At 39.5% G+C, this 17284-nt stretch overlaps 1 protein-coding gene across 1 annotated transcript in view; it reads right to left on the bottom strand.

Annotated features, from left to right (window-relative positions):
* DTWD2 (DTW domain containing 2) overlaps positions 1–17284 on the bottom strand; it is a 78143-nt gene that overhangs the window by 47660 nt on the left and 13199 nt on the right. Inside the window, exons 2-3 of the mRNA XM_070935715.1 lie at positions 7455–7545; positions 1486–1580 (exon numbers count right to left, since the gene is read on the bottom strand). Coding sequence (XP_070791816.1) covers positions 1486–1580; positions 7455–7545 — 186 coding nt within the window. The remainder of the gene's footprint in view (positions 1–1485; positions 1581–7454; positions 7546–17284) is intronic.

Raw genomic sequence — 17284 nt, 5'->3', positions numbered from 1 at the left:
ATTAGTCCAAGGGTCTAAAATGGCGGCTCCTCTCAGCTCAATAGGCCCGAACTATCCCAAAGTACTCACTGCGCCCAATCGCTGAAATGGATAGGGCAACGAGCCCAAAGTGCTAGCCAGCCGGTCGTAGCACTTGAAATAGAGCCGAGGCCGCCCACGCGCCAATTGAACAGGCGCTATCCCAAAGCGCCGCGCTTCGTTCCTCAGCGCCCACGCTGTCGCCGCTATCCCTTTAAGCCTCGCTTCGCTGTCCAGAGGCTAACGAGAAAGGGATTCACAATCCAAGTGCTGGCCAGCCGGCGAAGCACTGGAGTAGCGCGGACTCCTGTCGCACTCTCAATCTAGCTGCCGGCGCTCAATCTAATTATGCCTCCTCTCAGCTGTAGGGCGGAATGGCCGACGCGGCGGAGCGAACTCGTGCGCGCGGCGGGTGGATCGCCAGCCGGCAATCCACCTAGCGAGGCAACAGCGGAGCTAGGCAGCTACAACGCTGAAAGAAAGAGCAGCCTCGCTTCTTTAGAACGTTCTTCTAACGCCTTTTCTCTTTCTCAGGTCTTTTTTTTTTTTTTTTTTTTCGAAACTGTAGAAGTCTCCCTAAACACGACCGGTCCTGACTCGACCGAGTCGAAAAAACTGTCAGTCAGCAGGCAGGAGGAGGGACTTCCGACCTTCAAGATAACCCGGTCCAATAAGCAACTCTGCCAAGTCACCACCCCCATCCTGACTGCCGTGCCCGACTGGAGGAGAAAACCAGATTACCAGGAACATAGCTTTGGTGACTGGGCTGATCATCAAAAAGCCAGAAATGAGGGTTAGTGTATGCTGACTAAAAGTTAGAAAATTACACATCCTGAGCTATGAAAAGCCTATTGGGGGAAAAAAACAGAAAAAAACAGAAATATATCTAGTGAGAATAACTGATAGATTCTTGTGGAGTAAGCTGCTTAAGATAAATCCTGCTTGATCAGGAGACATTCCAATCTGGTCTTGAATTTAATTCATTCAGGAGCCAACCTGAGACTCAGAAATCTTCAAATAGAAGATTTTGTAGGATAATACAGTGCAGAATAAAGGATAAATATGATATAAAATGTAAAGATTAGAATGTTACGAATGGCACAGATTAATAGGAAGCCAGCATTAATACAGTTGCTGAATTCAATATAATAGAAATATTGAAGAGAAATCAGATGAGACTAAGTTGGATTTATTGGAAATGAACTAAATAAAAACCAGTCTAAAATAATTCATAAGGTAAAGATAATTAAAATGTGGAAAGATAAGAAAGGTACAATTTGAAGATACAGAAACTATCGTCATTTATAACTTTTTATTGTTGTTTAAGCATTTTGTGATGTTAAGGTTTTTAAGGTTCATTCTGATATGTGCACTATAAAACACTGAACTACAAATCTAAAATAATATTGCTTTACTATTTTTCTCAAAGAAAAGATTTTAAAAACTTATTTTAATAGTGATATTCACCTGTCTTCACAGAAGCGTCGTCCAATCAAGACTTTACATTTGTCTTCAGGAAGACAAGCAGTTAGAAGAGGTACTGTTCGTAACACTCTACTTTCCTGCAGTTAAAATTGAATATAATATATGATTTAATATTGTAATTCTTTTCCATTTAGAAACATGAGAATGCCTAGATAAAACATGCACATAAACAAAGCACTGGTTGTGAATGAACAATATAATCATATACTGAATTAAAAGTCTCAGTGCCTTTTGATGCCATCAACCATTTTGGGCTCACTTGGGGAGTTGGGTGTATGTGGCACAGTTGTATGCTGGTTCAATTCCTTTCTCTGAGGTTGGTCCCAATCTATGTTGATAGGGAACCAGAGGTCCAACTGTCAGCCCCTCCTTTGCCAGGGCTCGATATTTTCTCCAATCCTTTTTAACATCTACATAAACTACTGAGCAAGTGGAAAACACTTCCTCCAGAGGTGAGGTGAGCCTCCACTCTTTTGGTACTCTGTAAAGGCATAAAAACATGCATTCCACCCTTGCTTGGGGGTATATTTTCATTTACTGAAAATGCTGTAAAGCAGCTGAAAGCCCTCCCTGCTTTTAATAAACTTTTAACATCTCTTGCCTCTTTTAAATTTAATACAGTTTTTATGCTTTTAATCTTTTATTGTACAGCACCCAGAATCCCACTATGAGAGAGGCTCTTAAATGTGACAAATAAAAGAATAAACAAACAAATTATGGTAGTAGCATGGTAGGTGGCAATGGGTACACCATGGGGAGAGCTGAAGGATCAGGTTGGGTATAGATCCTCCTGCAGAAAATCCAATTGTATTTATGGTAATAAAAACTGATAGTAGCCTGATGGTACATAATGATAATCAAATAGCATCCAGTATTTGGGAAAGCTGCATATAAAATTGGAAATTTGATATGTACATAAATATATTTTATCTTGTGCTTTTTTAATTTACCAAATAATGCAAAATTTTGATGGAATATATCTTGTAGTATGACATATGACCAGATGTAAAGTGTTCCATAAGTCCAGTTTTCAAAATGAGGCAAAGTAGGCCAATTCTGTTTCCAAAATAGTCATAACAGCCTCTCTCTCTCTCTAGGTATCTCATTTATATTATTTCCAGCCTGTGTACCTATGGTGCTTAAAAGCAAAACCTGAATGCTGGCTCCAGTCCTGGTTTTTTAATTGTTATAATAGAAGAACAACCAATGTAAGGAATTTTGATAATATGAACACCTGTGCCATTAAAAGAAAAGTATAACTATTTAAAACTTCTAAAATAAACCAGAAATATCAAAAACCTCACAGATATTTGGGGCTCTTCCAGAAAAAGAGCTTTTCCATTTCAACTAGCAGCTAATTAGCACTTGTCATTTCCAACTAGTAGTTAAAGACAGACCTGTCAGCCCATCAGTACTCCATCAATAATTCATACTCTCAGGTCTATGGTTGGATACACACCCCTTACTTATATACTGTACATTTGTTAGCATCTCCCCCCCTTCCAACAACACGTTTCTGTGCTCATCAAAGTGGCAAATATCTGCTACCTTCCACAAGCCTAATGTTATGTGTTGGCAATGCTGCATTTGGCTTTCTTTTTCTAATTATGCCAGTTTCCTGCTAGGAGCTGGGACTGGGGAAGCCAAAAATCCTTTCCAGTAAGAGATCAGATTGTCCTTTCATGCACAGGCAGCTATATGTCACTATTTCTGAAACATCTTGCAGTGCCTTGAAAGCATTTCCTTGTCCTTGGATACAAAGCTAGTGACAGAGGAATACAATGGAACTGTTTGCATTTAGGATGTCATTTGATCAATGAGGGCTGTTCTCATCCCATTACTGAGACAATACCTTTGGCTCAAAGTCCCAACAGTTGCTTCAGTAAGTTAGAAAAGATTTGCTTACAAATCTTAGCACACTAATTTAGCTTGTTTAGGCTACCAGGGTCACAACAGACAATATATATATATTATGTAAATAATTTTTTGGGGAACTGAATTATTAGAACCCTGTTTCCCCGAAAATAAGACATCCCCAGTAATAAGCCCAATTGGGCTTTGGAGGTCATGTGCTAAAATCCCCCCCCAAAAAAAATAAGCCCTCCCCGAAAATATTTAACCGCATGCACAGCCATTTCCTCTGGTTAGGGTTAGGGAGACAGAGCTGGAAATTTGGTAAGACAGCAAGAAGAACCCTGTCTTGCTCCATGCACCCCAAAATAATAAGACCACCCTGAAAATAAGGCCAAGCGCTTATTTTGGGGTTCAAAAAAATATAAGAGAGAGTCTTATTTTTGGGGAAACACGGTAGCAAGAAAGCAAGGTCCATCATTCTTAATTTTCATCTACTTGCTCCATTTGTTGACACATTCATTTCAGAATTCTTCAGGGTGTTTTTTCAAATTAGCTTGTGTCCATTACAAAGAACTTATTATTCTTATTATTTTAAATCTTTTGGATGACTTAGCTCCAATGGGTAATGAATGAATGAATGAATGAATGAATGAATGAATGAATGAATGAATGAACGAACGAATGGTATCTGCAAGCAGATCACTGCAAATCTGAATATATCTAATTATTGATACTAAAACAGTCAACATATACATACTTTATATATATGCACTTTAAAATTAGGTTTGATGTGCCATGTTTTTTTCTATGCTTTCTTCTGAAATTGCCTTTATTAAAAAAAGCATACATGAAAGCAAATTAATCAAATACAGAAAGTCAGTGTATAGATTAATTTTGATGGATCTGTCAGACAAAACTCCACATTAATTAGATAAAATAAATAACAATCTCTTTTAGTCAAACCCATATATGTGAGTAAAATATTTTAAGACAGAAAGAAGAAAATATACAAAATATTCTTACAACCATGAAAAGTAGTGGGTGCAATAGTTTAGCAGCTAATCTGGGTTGGAAAGTTGACAGCCCAGGTTTGAGACTAGAATACTGCGCAATGGGGTAGGCTCCCGTTACTTGTCCCAGCTCCTATCCACCAAGTTTGAAAGCATGTAAATGTGAGAAGATAAATACTGTATTTTTCGGACTATAAGACGCACTTAGCTTTTGCGGAAGAAAACAAGAAAAAAAAATCTGCCCCTGCCTCCCAGCAATTTGCCTCCTTGCAGCAAATAGCAAATAGCATGGTCAGTTTCAGCACAGCTTGATTTAGCACGAGCAGCTGATTGGCAGTTGGATTGGCCTCCTGGAATATTGCCGATCAACTTTTCCAGGCTGTGGGGAATCGCTACCACCCATCAGTGCCGGCACTTCCCATCACCACTGCCACCTATCACTGCTTCCATGAGCCCCATTTTCGGCCTCCGTGCATTCTGTTTTTGACCAGTTCCAGGTGGCGGGGATCACTGCCACCATTGCCTATCCCTGCCGCCTGGAATGGGCCAAAAACAGGATACATGGAGGCCAAAAATGGGACACACGGAGGCCACAAATGGGGCATGTGGAGGCAGTGATAGGTGGCAGCGGCGCTGATAGGTGGCGGCGATCCCTGCAGCCTGGAACAGCTGATCGGTGGTATTCTGGAAGGCAGATCCAACTGCCAATCAGCTGCTCGTGCTAAATCAGGCTGTGCTGAAGCTGACCAGACTGTTTGCTGTTTGCTGCAAGGAGGCAAATTGCTGGGAGACAGAGGCCGAAAGGTTTGGGCCAATGGGTGGGCAAGGCTTTGGCAACATTTGCTCTATAAAACGCACAGAGATTTCCACCCACTTTGGGTGTGTCCTATAGCCGAAAAATACGGTAGGTATTGATAGGAAGGCTTTGATAGGAAGGTTGCTGCATCCCGTGCCCCTCAGCATTTTTACCAAAAAGGGTAAATTTGGACAATTTTGACTCCTTTGGCTAAGAAATGGACTTGACCACCACTCTCTTAGAATCGGACACAACTGGACAGGGGAAATCTTTACCTTACCATGAAGAGTACCATGGCCAAGTAGTGCTATGGCTTCAGCCTAGCAACTCTTCAACATCAGTAACAGAAATGAAAATAGAGCTGAAATAATGGAATAACTATTCTGCCAATGGTCAGCTCCCAATATGCACTGGCATTGCTCCATCAGAATTTATACTTAACAGGTAAAGAAAGCAAAACTGAAGCATTTCAAGGAATGTAGACTATACCATCGAGGGGTCCATAGTTTCTATCACATACAAAAAAATTGGTAGAATTTTATACCAGGATAAAATCCAAAACAATTAATTCCTTTTCCATGGGACCAAAAGAAAGGGGACAAAATAAATGTTGCTGCTACATAATTTTTCATTATCTGCAGTTAAAGAATTTGTGATGTGAAGCAATTGAATTTTAAAAGAGGCATTCCTGCAGGATCATTGTACTCTGCTCTTCACATGCCTCTAAGTGTTTGAAACCAGATGGACACATAGTTCTCCCACTGTTATTTCTCTTCAACTGAAATTGGAAGCAACTTCTCCTGAACGTGGGAAAGAGATTGAGAATTGAATAATCATACAGCTCATCTCACACAATATAAACTCCACACAGGCAAAATATAAGTCAAGGTGAACAAACAGGCAAATAGGCTATATCTCTCTTCCCTCGTGTAATAAATATGCTTAGTGTTCATCTGAAGTTTGCCAGTGAATTGGACAGGGAACAGGGGGCTGCAGGTTTATAGGAAATAATGCCATCTATGTTGTAGTTCTCATCAATTTTATAGGAGTGGGAAAACAAAAACAGTATACCATTCTATTACACACAATGCCCAAAGACGATATTCTTGCTGACTAAATAAAATATATTTTTATTGCAAAGTCCAGTCCTTTGGATGTGCAACATATATAAATTTTGCCACTTCTCCATAGAAGTGTATCACATGTGTCTCTGCAGTAATATATATTAGTAAATTTCCCTCTAGTTCTTGTCTTCCTGCATTGTAACAACTTCAGTTCTGTTGGAGAGTGACTACATGTCACAAGAATGATAATCAGAATAAAAGAATTGGAAGGGACCTTGGAGGTCTTGTAGTCCAACCTCCTGCTCAAGCAGGTAATCGCATATCATTTCAGACAAATGGTTGTCCAATCTCTTCTTAACAAGTATTGGAGCACCCACAATTTCTGAAGGCAAGCCTTCCACTGATTAAGTGTTCTAAATGTCAGGAAATCTCTCTTTAGTTCTAGATTGGTTCTCTTCTTGATTAGTTTCCATCTTCCATCCTCCAATCCTCTTCATACATTTTTTCATTATATATGAGCAAGGTTATATAGCTGCCTATGCTGATATGTTATATGAAAATGATAGTGGGGTATGTTGGAGAAAGATAAAAGTAATAATAAACTGAATGAATGCCATAGCAATAAGATACTAAAAAGAAGTGTGGGATAAAACAAGAAGAGATAGGTATTGAATGCAGTCTGAACATAAAAGTAAGTTGAAATATGATCATATACTGTATAGAATGAATGAGGACCAGAAGAAAATAAACCTATGAAGAAAGTATAAATAGATTGAAATGAGAAAATTAAGGTTTTTAGGAACTGAAAAAATTATCAGAGAGAGAATCAAAGCAATATATAAAGCTACCCATTTATGGACATGAAGGCACTAAGGATGATTTGGAAGGGCAGAATGATATAGAGAATAAATGATACTAATATAGTTCTCGTTATTTAAGTATTTTCCTCTAATTTGTTTTACCTATTATTTCTTTATTATTACAATCCATGTTTTGCACATTATTACTAATTTCCATTAGGTACATTTTCAATTGATTATATTCCTTCAAGTCTGTATTGTGTATATAAACCATAAATCAGGAGGTTACAGGAAATTTAAAAAAAATTAAAGGAAATGAGTTAGTTTTACTGATAAAATCTGTCATGGTTTAGTTTTCTCTTGCATCATCCTTTTGCTGATCATCCTTTTGCTAGTTGAATTTGTTGCTTCCATTAACCTTACTCACCTCTGCCGGATGCTGGATAATGTACAAACAAGTGGAGACTTTCAAAGGATGAACTGGCAAGAATGGGCAGAGGCACACCTTTTGAGGACGACTATATTTAAGAAAGAAATAAAAACAGAATAGTTAAGAAAGTATTATGCAATTTTATTTTATTATATCATAATAATTCATTTTTCCCTGAATCACAGAATATTTATTTAGGAAAAGAGATGGGGAACATTCAAAAAGATTAAATAACAATATTGGAAATATGGGAATTAAATTATACAGGCAGTCCTTAAATTACGACCAAAATTTCTGTTCCTAAGTGAGTCATCTGTTAAGTGAGTTTTGCCCCATTGTACGACCTTTCTTGCCACAGTTGTTAAGTGAATCACTGAAGTTGTTAAGTTAGTAACACGGTTGTTTCGTGAATTTGGCTTCCCCATTGGCTTTGCTTATCCAAAGGTCGCAAAAGGTGATCACATGACCTCAGGACACTGCAGCTGTCATAAATGTGAAGCAGTTGCCAAGTGCTTGGATTTTAATCATGTGGCCACAGAAATGATGCAATGGTTGTAAGTGTGAAAAAAAGTTATAAGTCACTTTTTTCAGTGCTGTTGTAACTTCAAATGGTCACTAAATGAACTGTTGTAAGTTGAGGACTACTGCACTGTGCTATTATATAGTCTGTGTAACATAGAAATAACACTCAGTTCCAAAGTTATAATAATGGATATTTAATTGCCTAAAATAGCATGTTTTAAATATGTATATTGGTAGTCCTCTCTTGTTCAGAAGCTATGAAGGTGCTGGACAAATGGTATTTATAATGGATCCTCAAATTTCTGACTATTGCAGTTCCCCTACAGTTACATGATCACGATCTGATTGCTTGGCAACCAGGTTACCATTACAATGGTTGCATCCTAAAAAAAACATCCTAAGATTGTTTTTTTACCTGCTGAGATGAAGAGAGAAGTAATTTATTTTTATTTATTTTTCCTTTCTCTTTTTCTTTCTTTTTATTTTTCACACCTACTCACCCCCCTCTTTTTTTTTATTTCCTTATATATTTTTTCTAGTTTGCATTGGCTTTTGTCCTTTATATTTTTTTGCAGTTAGTATTGGTTTTACCTAATTCTTAATAAAAATGTTTGAGAAAGAATAGTTTGGCTAATGGTGGTTCTTAAGTAGATCCTATGTCAGTTAGTCATTATGACTAAGAATGCCCTTGCCAGTCAAGAAGACCTGCAGAGCATCTGTGCTCACTGTGACACATGGTATGCCCGTGGATTGACCAGATGCCCCAGCTCCTGTTCCTTATCCCCTGACTGTGAATGCAGCTGCTCCTGATTATTTCTGGCTGGATCAGCCTCTTTGAGTGCCTGAATGCCTATGACTTCCTCCGGCTGAAGTCCATCCTACACTCCCAGGAGAGGTTTCCTCATGCCGGAATCCTCTGAGGCAGAACATTAGACACTTTACCCTTTATTACCAACAGTAATAAAATCACTGTTGGGTTCTTGGTGCTCTCTGAGCGTGGGTGTTTTTTATGAAGATGTTTCATTACCAGGCTAGGAAACATCGTTAGTGCAAAGGAGATTGAAGATTATTGGCTGTTTATATATACAGTGGCTTGCCCTGCTGGTTAAGGCTGTGGCTTTCTCCTTCATGGTTTCTTGATTAGGGTACTATTTCATCTTGATTTTTATCGAATGCTGATTCCTACTTATCTGGGTATTGGCTATTGGAAGAAGTGTATTCTGTTTCTTTCTTAGGCTTCCTCTAGCTCAGGGGTCAGCAACCTTAAACACTCAAAGAGCCACAAAGGTCCTAACCGGAAGCCCCCCCATTCAATTCTGGAGCTGACCGGAAGTCCAGTTCCCCCACCATAAAGTCTCCTCATAGCACGGCGTACTTTTCCCTCTACCTGTCCTAACCGAAAACCCTATCAATTGTGGAGCCAACCGGCGACAGAGAGCCGCAGCAGAGGGATGGAAGAGTCGCATGTGGCTCCAGAGCCGTAGGTTGCTGACCCCTGCTCTAGCAGGATAAGCAGGGGTTTGATCATAAAGGAGGCAACGTGCATGACGCATGCACACACAAATAGGAAAGAAAAAAGACATTTTGCCTCACACCCACTTCAAAAAAAATAATAAAAAAACATGGGCATAATTGGCATTAAGAAAGAAAGACCCAGAAGCACAAGCACTAAGAGCCCTCTGCTTCAGCTAGGCTTTGCATTCCAAATCAGCCCCTCATTCAGGCACTCAAGGCAACAATATATTGATCTTCTATTTCTCTGACAGGAGATTACCAGATCATCTGAATTAATGCAATTGGAATAAGACAGGTCAGTTTTATAAAAAATATCAATTTGCAGGGATCTGTACAAACTCTTAATGGCAGTATCTATGAAACTGTTTTACTGTTCCTTCAAAAGAAACATACAGAAATAATAGAAATTACAGAAAAATAAATAACAATTAAGGCTTGAACTTCCAACCTTATACTCTTGCACAAGTTCAAGAGGGCGACTGATAATTGGTTTTTTCTCCAAGGGATGATAATGGATGGGATGTGGGGGGGAATAGTCTGGGGTATTTAGCCTACGTAAAGAATAACAGGGTATTACTATCCTGAAACAGCCTCACATTAAATTTTGCGAGGGCAGCAACAATTTTTAGCCTTACTGCTAAGGCATGATAAAGATATGCTACAAACATAGCACAATTTATGCCATTATACCTTCCTTTTGATTCAAGGATGGGAGATAAACACATTAGCATGAAAGTGATTTGCTTTTAAACAGCCAAAAAAATGTTTACTTTTACTGCAACTTTTCCCTTGTTGACACCTAGCCTGACAACACTAATTCACTTTACATGATTTTATATATCGCCAAAACAGTTGTCACACTGCCATGATTTTCAATCCCAACAACAATCTGAATTCATGGAACATAACAACTGAAAAATTCAGATTTTGGGGTGTCACTGAAGTTTAGGTAGGAAGAAATGGGCAAAGGAATACATTCATATATAAGGGACTTAAAACAGCAATATTTCTTAACAGGTTGATATTCACACTCAATGGAGCAAAGGAAAACTTTTGTTTTGTTTGAGCTGCTACTTTACAGCTGCAACTTACAGCCACAATTGAGCCCAACGTTTCTGTTGCTAAGCAAAACAGCTGTTAAGTGAGTTTGCCCATTTTACAACCATTCTTGCCACAGTTGTTAAGTGAATCACTGCAGTTGTTAAATTAGTAACATGGTTGTTAAGTAAATCTGGCTGCCCCACTGACTCTGCCCTACTGGCCTGACTAGGAGGCTCAGTGGCTAAGACACTGAGCTTGTCGATCAGAAAGGTTGGCAGTTCGGTGGTTCGAATCCCTAGTACAGGTCTCCTGCGTGAGCAGGGGGTTGGACTAGATAACCTCCAAGGTCCCTTCCAACCCTGTTACTGTTACTGACTCTGCTTGTTAGAAGATCACAAAAGGTGATCCCCTGACTCCAAGACACTACAACTATCATAAATACATGACAGTTGCCAAGCATCTGAATTTTGATCACATGACCATGCAGATGCTGCAACAGCTGTAAGTGTGAAAAACGATCATAAGTCACTTTTTTCAGTGCCGTTGTAACTTTGAACGGTCAGTAAACAAATGCTTGTAAGGCAAGGACTACCTGTAATTATGAGACTTAATACTACAGACTCCTCTGACTCTAAGGCTGAAGGAGACAACCTAGCAGATTCCAAGTCAGTAGTTCAAGAAGCCTATCAGCCACCTGTAATTGATGAGTCTGGCTCCTTGGCCACTGATTTCGACAGTAAGGTGTCAAGGCCTGTTCTTGGAAGAGTGCCAAGCCCTAAATTATACTACCAGGAAAAGCTATTGGCACAGCTCCTCAAGAAAAGGAAGTATTCATTCATCTATTAAGCAAAGCCAAGAACTCAGATTACGTAAGAGTTTGCTCTGTTTCTACCCTCCAAACTGGAAATAATTCTCTTGCTTCCTGATCTGTGCTCCTGTGATAGCCTACTTTAAATTCCCCAGGGTTTTTTGCCGTGCAATTGGACCTTCAGTTTGGACTGTCTTCTGTGAAATTCTTTGGTGCTTGGCCCAAAGATATCTTGGACTTCCCTCAGCATTCCTGCCTCCAAACTTCTCAAGGCTAACAGCTTGCAGCACTGGCATTATTTATGAGGGCAAGCAACCTCTCTCTGAACAGTCTTTGCTACTTTCTGTCTAAATTGCTGCCCTTTAGCTCTGACTCAATTATTGGTAGAAGATTTACAGCATGCTAAAAAAAAGTCAGACTTATAATTCCCTTGCTTTCTGTTTGCAGCAGTCTACGACTTTTGTAGGACATGTAGTGAGTACTAGTTAGAAATGTTCTGAATAAAGCATATATCCTTGAACTTGTGACAAAGCCACTAAAAACAGCCCTTGGGACTAATTCTGGGACCCTCATTGTGATTATTCACCCACTATCACTGTAGAGTAACTACTAATATTAACATAATTAGAGAAGCATGGAAATAGAAGCTAAACCTATTCTATACTTATTCTGGGACACACAAACACACACACACACACACACACACAGTCTCATGAATATTAAACATTTCCAAAATAAGTATGTTGTTAGCAAATACTTGAAGCAATTACATATTTTTGCTTCAAATCAGAAAGATAGAGCAACAGTATTATCTGTTATCTCTGTGGGTGTGTGGCCACGCACATGTGTGTGTGTTTCATGTTCTCAAAGAGGTATCTTTTTATTTAAAATGGTTTTAATTTTAAATAAAAATTAATTTTAAATAATTATTTTAAATAAAACAATACATTATATAGCCTGTTTGAGAACATGAAGAATTAAACACACACACAATTCATTTTGAATGACAAAGGGAGATGGGCCTTTATTTGAAAGTTGAGCCATAGACCTGAAAAAAGTTTCCTGGCTTAGAATTGCCACAGATAGACTGCCATTGTGAACTGGAAGTTGCTTCAGATTGACTCTGGTCTGCAATTGAATTCTTTCATTTTAGGTGTGAATCTATGCTGGCTAGGAATTCTGAGATTTCATGAATTACAGCTTAATTTGATTGGATAAAGGCTTGATTAGTCCTTCATAAGAGTTTAAGGAAAAAATTAAGACATGTTAGATGCCAACTCTATTAAACTTATCAGTTACCAAACCAATTATTTCAGGCCAAAAAGCTGCCTTTGTTTTCTAAAGATTTGATTTTTAAAAAATCCTCTTTCAACCCCTGGAGAGCCAGTAAATTAAGCTACAAGAAAATCAGAGGATTCATTTTGAATGTAGTTTTTATCTATGGAAGGGGACTCTTTTCTCTTTCCCGTTTGCTGCCAAATCCCAGAAAAAGCGTGGAGAGAATCCTAATCAGCTGTTTATAATTCCTGCCAATACTATCTTAAGGGAAACACTCTGGAAACAGCTCTGCATGCATGTTCATATTTACTTAGAGTAAGTCCAAATTGTTCAATGGAACTTATTCCCAAATCAACATAATTGGAACTACAAAATCAGTGAGTTTTCTTAAAATGCAATTATTAATTTATTCAAAATTATTAATTTGACAAACAGTTCAATTGTATACTTGCATTGTTAGCATGTGAAATTAAACAAATTCCTGTGCTATCAGCATGATTTTTTGTGTTCAATGAAATAAACAGTTCCTCCATGTTATCCTTTAGAGATTTTTTTATTTTTTTAATATTGCAATTTCACCTCTGTTTCTAAAATGAAAGAAATTTAATTTCTTCCAAAATTACAATTATCTTGTTTTATTTATGTTTATGTACTATAAGTGGACTGGTTTGTTTGAGAATAAGGAGGTAAGATATATTAGATATACCTCTATTGTTTCTAGGAGAAAGACACAGAGTACAAGTACTCTGTTCTATCTGAGGGAAATTATAATAAAGGTCTATTGTTGGAAGCTCGTCTGAGTGGAATACCTATCTTTAATTCTTTATGGTTAGAACTCATATAGTTGAGAATATGAAAAAGTAAATTCCAGAGATGTTTTGAAGGAGACCTTGGATGTATTTACAAGAAAGAGTATTGTACAAGCCTGGAAGAGGAATAAATCCTTCTTTCTCATGGGAAAAGAATAATAGGAAAGAAAAGGGCATTAACTATACAACTTGGGACAAGGTTGAGTGGACACATTAAAAAGAAAAGATTATGGCAGCTTGCTTCTGTCTCTCCACACTCAAGGGTAGGCCCGCTTATAGGTTACAGAGTTCTGTGTGCGGTAGTGCTGGGCTGATTGGGTGTGACTGTCTCAGTTTTGTAAAGACTAAATCTGATGCGTTGGTAGTCAGAGGTTCCATAGCTAGAGAAAGTCATTACATAAACATGATGGCCTCTAGATGGGCAAAGGAAGAGGTGGTTTCCTTCTTTGAAATGGGGCCATGTGGATTTCAAGTGTGGAATCAATCACTTGCTCAGGGCCAGGGAAATGAAGTGGTTATTGTCACATGGAAGATTTTGGTGGCAACTAGAGATGCTGTTCCATAGGCATGAGTCTTACTCATGAAATTGGGTGCTAAAGACAAGTGTAGACTTTTATTGCTACATTATCCCCTTGAAGCATGCAGTATCCCTCTTCAAGCCTGTGACTCCTGATGCTGTGGACCGGATTGTGGGTAGATTGAGCACCACCACGTGTCTGCTGGACCCGTGCCCCTCCTGGTTGGTCTCGACCTCCCGAGAGGTTACACGAGGCTGGCTCCAGGCAGTAAATAATGCTTCGTTGAGAGAGGGAATCTTCCCCTCTGCCTTGAAGGAGGCGGTGGTGAGACCCCTTCTCAAGAAGCCTGCCTTGGATCCATCTCTCTTTAAGAACTATCGCCCAGTTTCTAACCTTCGCCTTATGGCGAAGGCAGTTGAAAGCGCGGTGGTGCATCAGCTCCCACAATTCCTGGATGAAGCCGATTACCTGGACCCGTTTCAGTCCGGCTTCAGGCCCGGTCACAGCACAGAAACGGCATTGGTTGCGTTGATAGATGATCTCTGGCATGCCCAGGATAGGGGTTACTCTTCTGTCCTGGTCTTACTTGACCTCTCAGCGGCTTTTGATACCATCAACCATGGTATCTTACTGCGACGGCTAAGGGGGTTGGGAGTGGGAGGCACTGTTTTTCAGTGGTTCTCCTCCTACCTCTTGGGTCATACACAGTTTGTGCTGGCAGGGGGCAGAGGTTGACCCCTAGGCCCCTACCTTATGGGGTGCCGCAGGGGTCAGTTCTCTCGCCTCTCCTGTTCAACATATACATGAAGCCACTGGGTGAGATCATCCGGGGATTCAGGGTGCGGTATCATCAATATGCTGATGATACCCAACTTTTCATCTCCACCCTGCATCACCCCAACAATGCCCTTGACGTGATGTCCCGGTGCTTGGAGGCCGTACGGGTCTGGATGGGGACAAACAGACTTAGACTCAATCCCAACAAGACCAAGTGGCTGTGGTTAATGGCACCCTGTTTTGTCCATGATGTTCCATCGCTAAACCTAGGGGGGGAGCTGTTGACCCCCTCAGAGAAGGTATGCAATTTGGGAGTCCTCCTAGATCCATGGCTTAGCTTGGAAGATCATTTGACTGCCGTAGCCAGGGGGACCTTTATCCAGGTGCACCTGGTTCACCAATTGCGCTCCTTTCTGGACCGAGATGTGTTTCTCACAATTGCTCATGTCCTCATCACCTCTCGTTTGGACTACTGCAATGCACTTTACATGGGGCTGCCCTTGAGGAGCACTCGGAGACTTCAACTGGTGCAGAATGCGGCCACGCGGGTTGTCATGGGAGTGCCTCAGTACTCCCACATTACACCACTCCTTCGCGGTCTGCATTGGCTCCCGGTTGTCTTCCGAGTGCAATTCAATGTGCTGGTGATCACATTTAAAGCCCTACGTGGCCTAGGACCAGAGTACTTGCAAGACCACCTCCTGCCACTGGTAGCCTTCCATCGCACGGTTCGCTCCCACAGAGTTGGCCTCCTCAGGGTACCTTCAGCTAGACAATGTCGACTGGTGACCCCTATGGGAGCCCCTATCCTCTGGAATACGTTACCCCTGGAGCTCCGGATAATCCCTGACCTCTGAACCTTCCGCCAGGCCTTGAAGACCTGGCTCTTCCAATGGGCGGGCCTGGGTTGACTCTAAACTGATTTTGTAGCTTTTTAAATTCTTAAATCTTAAATTTGAATTTGTATTTCCATGTTTAACCTATTTATTGGATACTCTGTTTTAATTTGTCTTTTAACTTTGTAGTCTCTGTTTCTTATTGTTGTGAGCCGCCCTGAGTCCTTCGGGAGAAGGGCGGCATACAAATCCAATTAAATAAATAAATAAATAAATAAATAAATAAATAAATAAATAAGCACCTCAGTTGTATAACTACCCTGTTTCCCCAAAATAAGACATTCCCTGATAATAAGCCCAATCGGGCTTTTGAGTGCATGGCAATAAGGCCAAGCGCTTATTTCAAGGTTCAAAAAAATATAAGGCAGGGTCTTATTTTCGGGGAAGCATGGTAGGGTAGTGGAAGGTACGTGATGCTAATATAGACTAACACAAGAGAACCAGGATTGATACATTATCCATAATTTAGGTCTATCCAAACTGTAATGAAACACAGCTCTAAAACCTGGCTTGAAATCCAGTTGAAAAGTGTGTAGTTCAGTGCTTTTCAAGCTTGCCAATTTTAAGATGTGTGAACTTTCCAGTCAGCATGTTGGAAAATGGAACTGAACTGCAAATGGAAAACTGCAAACTGAAATACTGATCTGAAAAAGGATATTTCATATGGATTTATTTTGAAAGATTTACTGTTCCATATACAGAACAGCTCTGGGAAATGAGGGGCATGGTGGGAAGTGAGGAAGAATTGTAGGACATATGGTGCTGAGACATTAATAACGGAGGCTGAGGAGAAATGGAATGGAGGGAAGGAAAGCTCCTAGGAAAATCTGGAGCAGTGATATGTAATGCTAGGAGCAATTGAGAAAGGCAGACAAACTGGGGTAAGCCATGTTAGTATTGTCTTTTTTACCTTATAAACTCACTCCAGAGTACTTTCAGTTTTTGTTGTGGCTGAATCCCTAAAACATTTCTCATTTTATTTCTGCCAAATTGCTCCATTCTGAAACCGCTTATGTTAGCCCACTAGTAGACCAGACCAGAAGAGACCAGAAGTAGACCAGAAACTACTTTTATTGAGATTAGCTATAATAACAGAATCTTGTAAAACTGGTTGTAATGTACCTCTTCCTCTATCATACAGTTCAGTGAATTTAGTGAATTTACTTCTGGTGTTTATCAGAGCCACTTCTGAATATTTTATTTATTTATTAAATTTATAAGCAATCCATCTCACTGTCTAGGAAACTCTGTGAGGCTGAACATTATTTTGCTGTTCCAGATTTAAAATGTGTTTCAGCCACTTTTGCCTAGCTAATGGTTCCTGCATATTTCCATCAACGCCATTCCTTATTCTCTAAAGTTTAGCAGAAATTACAATACACGATGGGTTTTTTTTTGACACATTTCATGTATCAAATTCAGCACTTGTTTTGTGCACAATCCTGCATAGACTCATTTGAAAATATTCTGATTTTTTTAAAAAAAAGTATATAAAGCTCTGTTTGACTTTTATTGTTTCTGATGCAATATTCTCTATGGCATTATACAGCACAGAATATATAAATTGCAGATCTAATGAGTTTGACTACATCAGTTATGACAACTATAAAATAAATTAAAAAGTATTAAGAATTTTTATAAAATGTACAAATGAAACGGAATA

The sequence above is a fragment of the Pituophis catenifer genome, unplaced genomic scaffold (assembly GCF_029215685.1).
Source record: "Pituophis catenifer annectens isolate HBS135680 unplaced genomic scaffold, rPitCat1.0.hap2 SCAF_2, whole genome shotgun sequence".
NCBI classification, from domain to species: domain Eukaryota; kingdom Metazoa; phylum Chordata; class Lepidosauria; order Squamata; family Colubridae; genus Pituophis; species Pituophis catenifer.
Note: the sequence above shows the minus strand (reverse complement) of the source record. Positions and strands in the feature narration are given on the sequence as shown.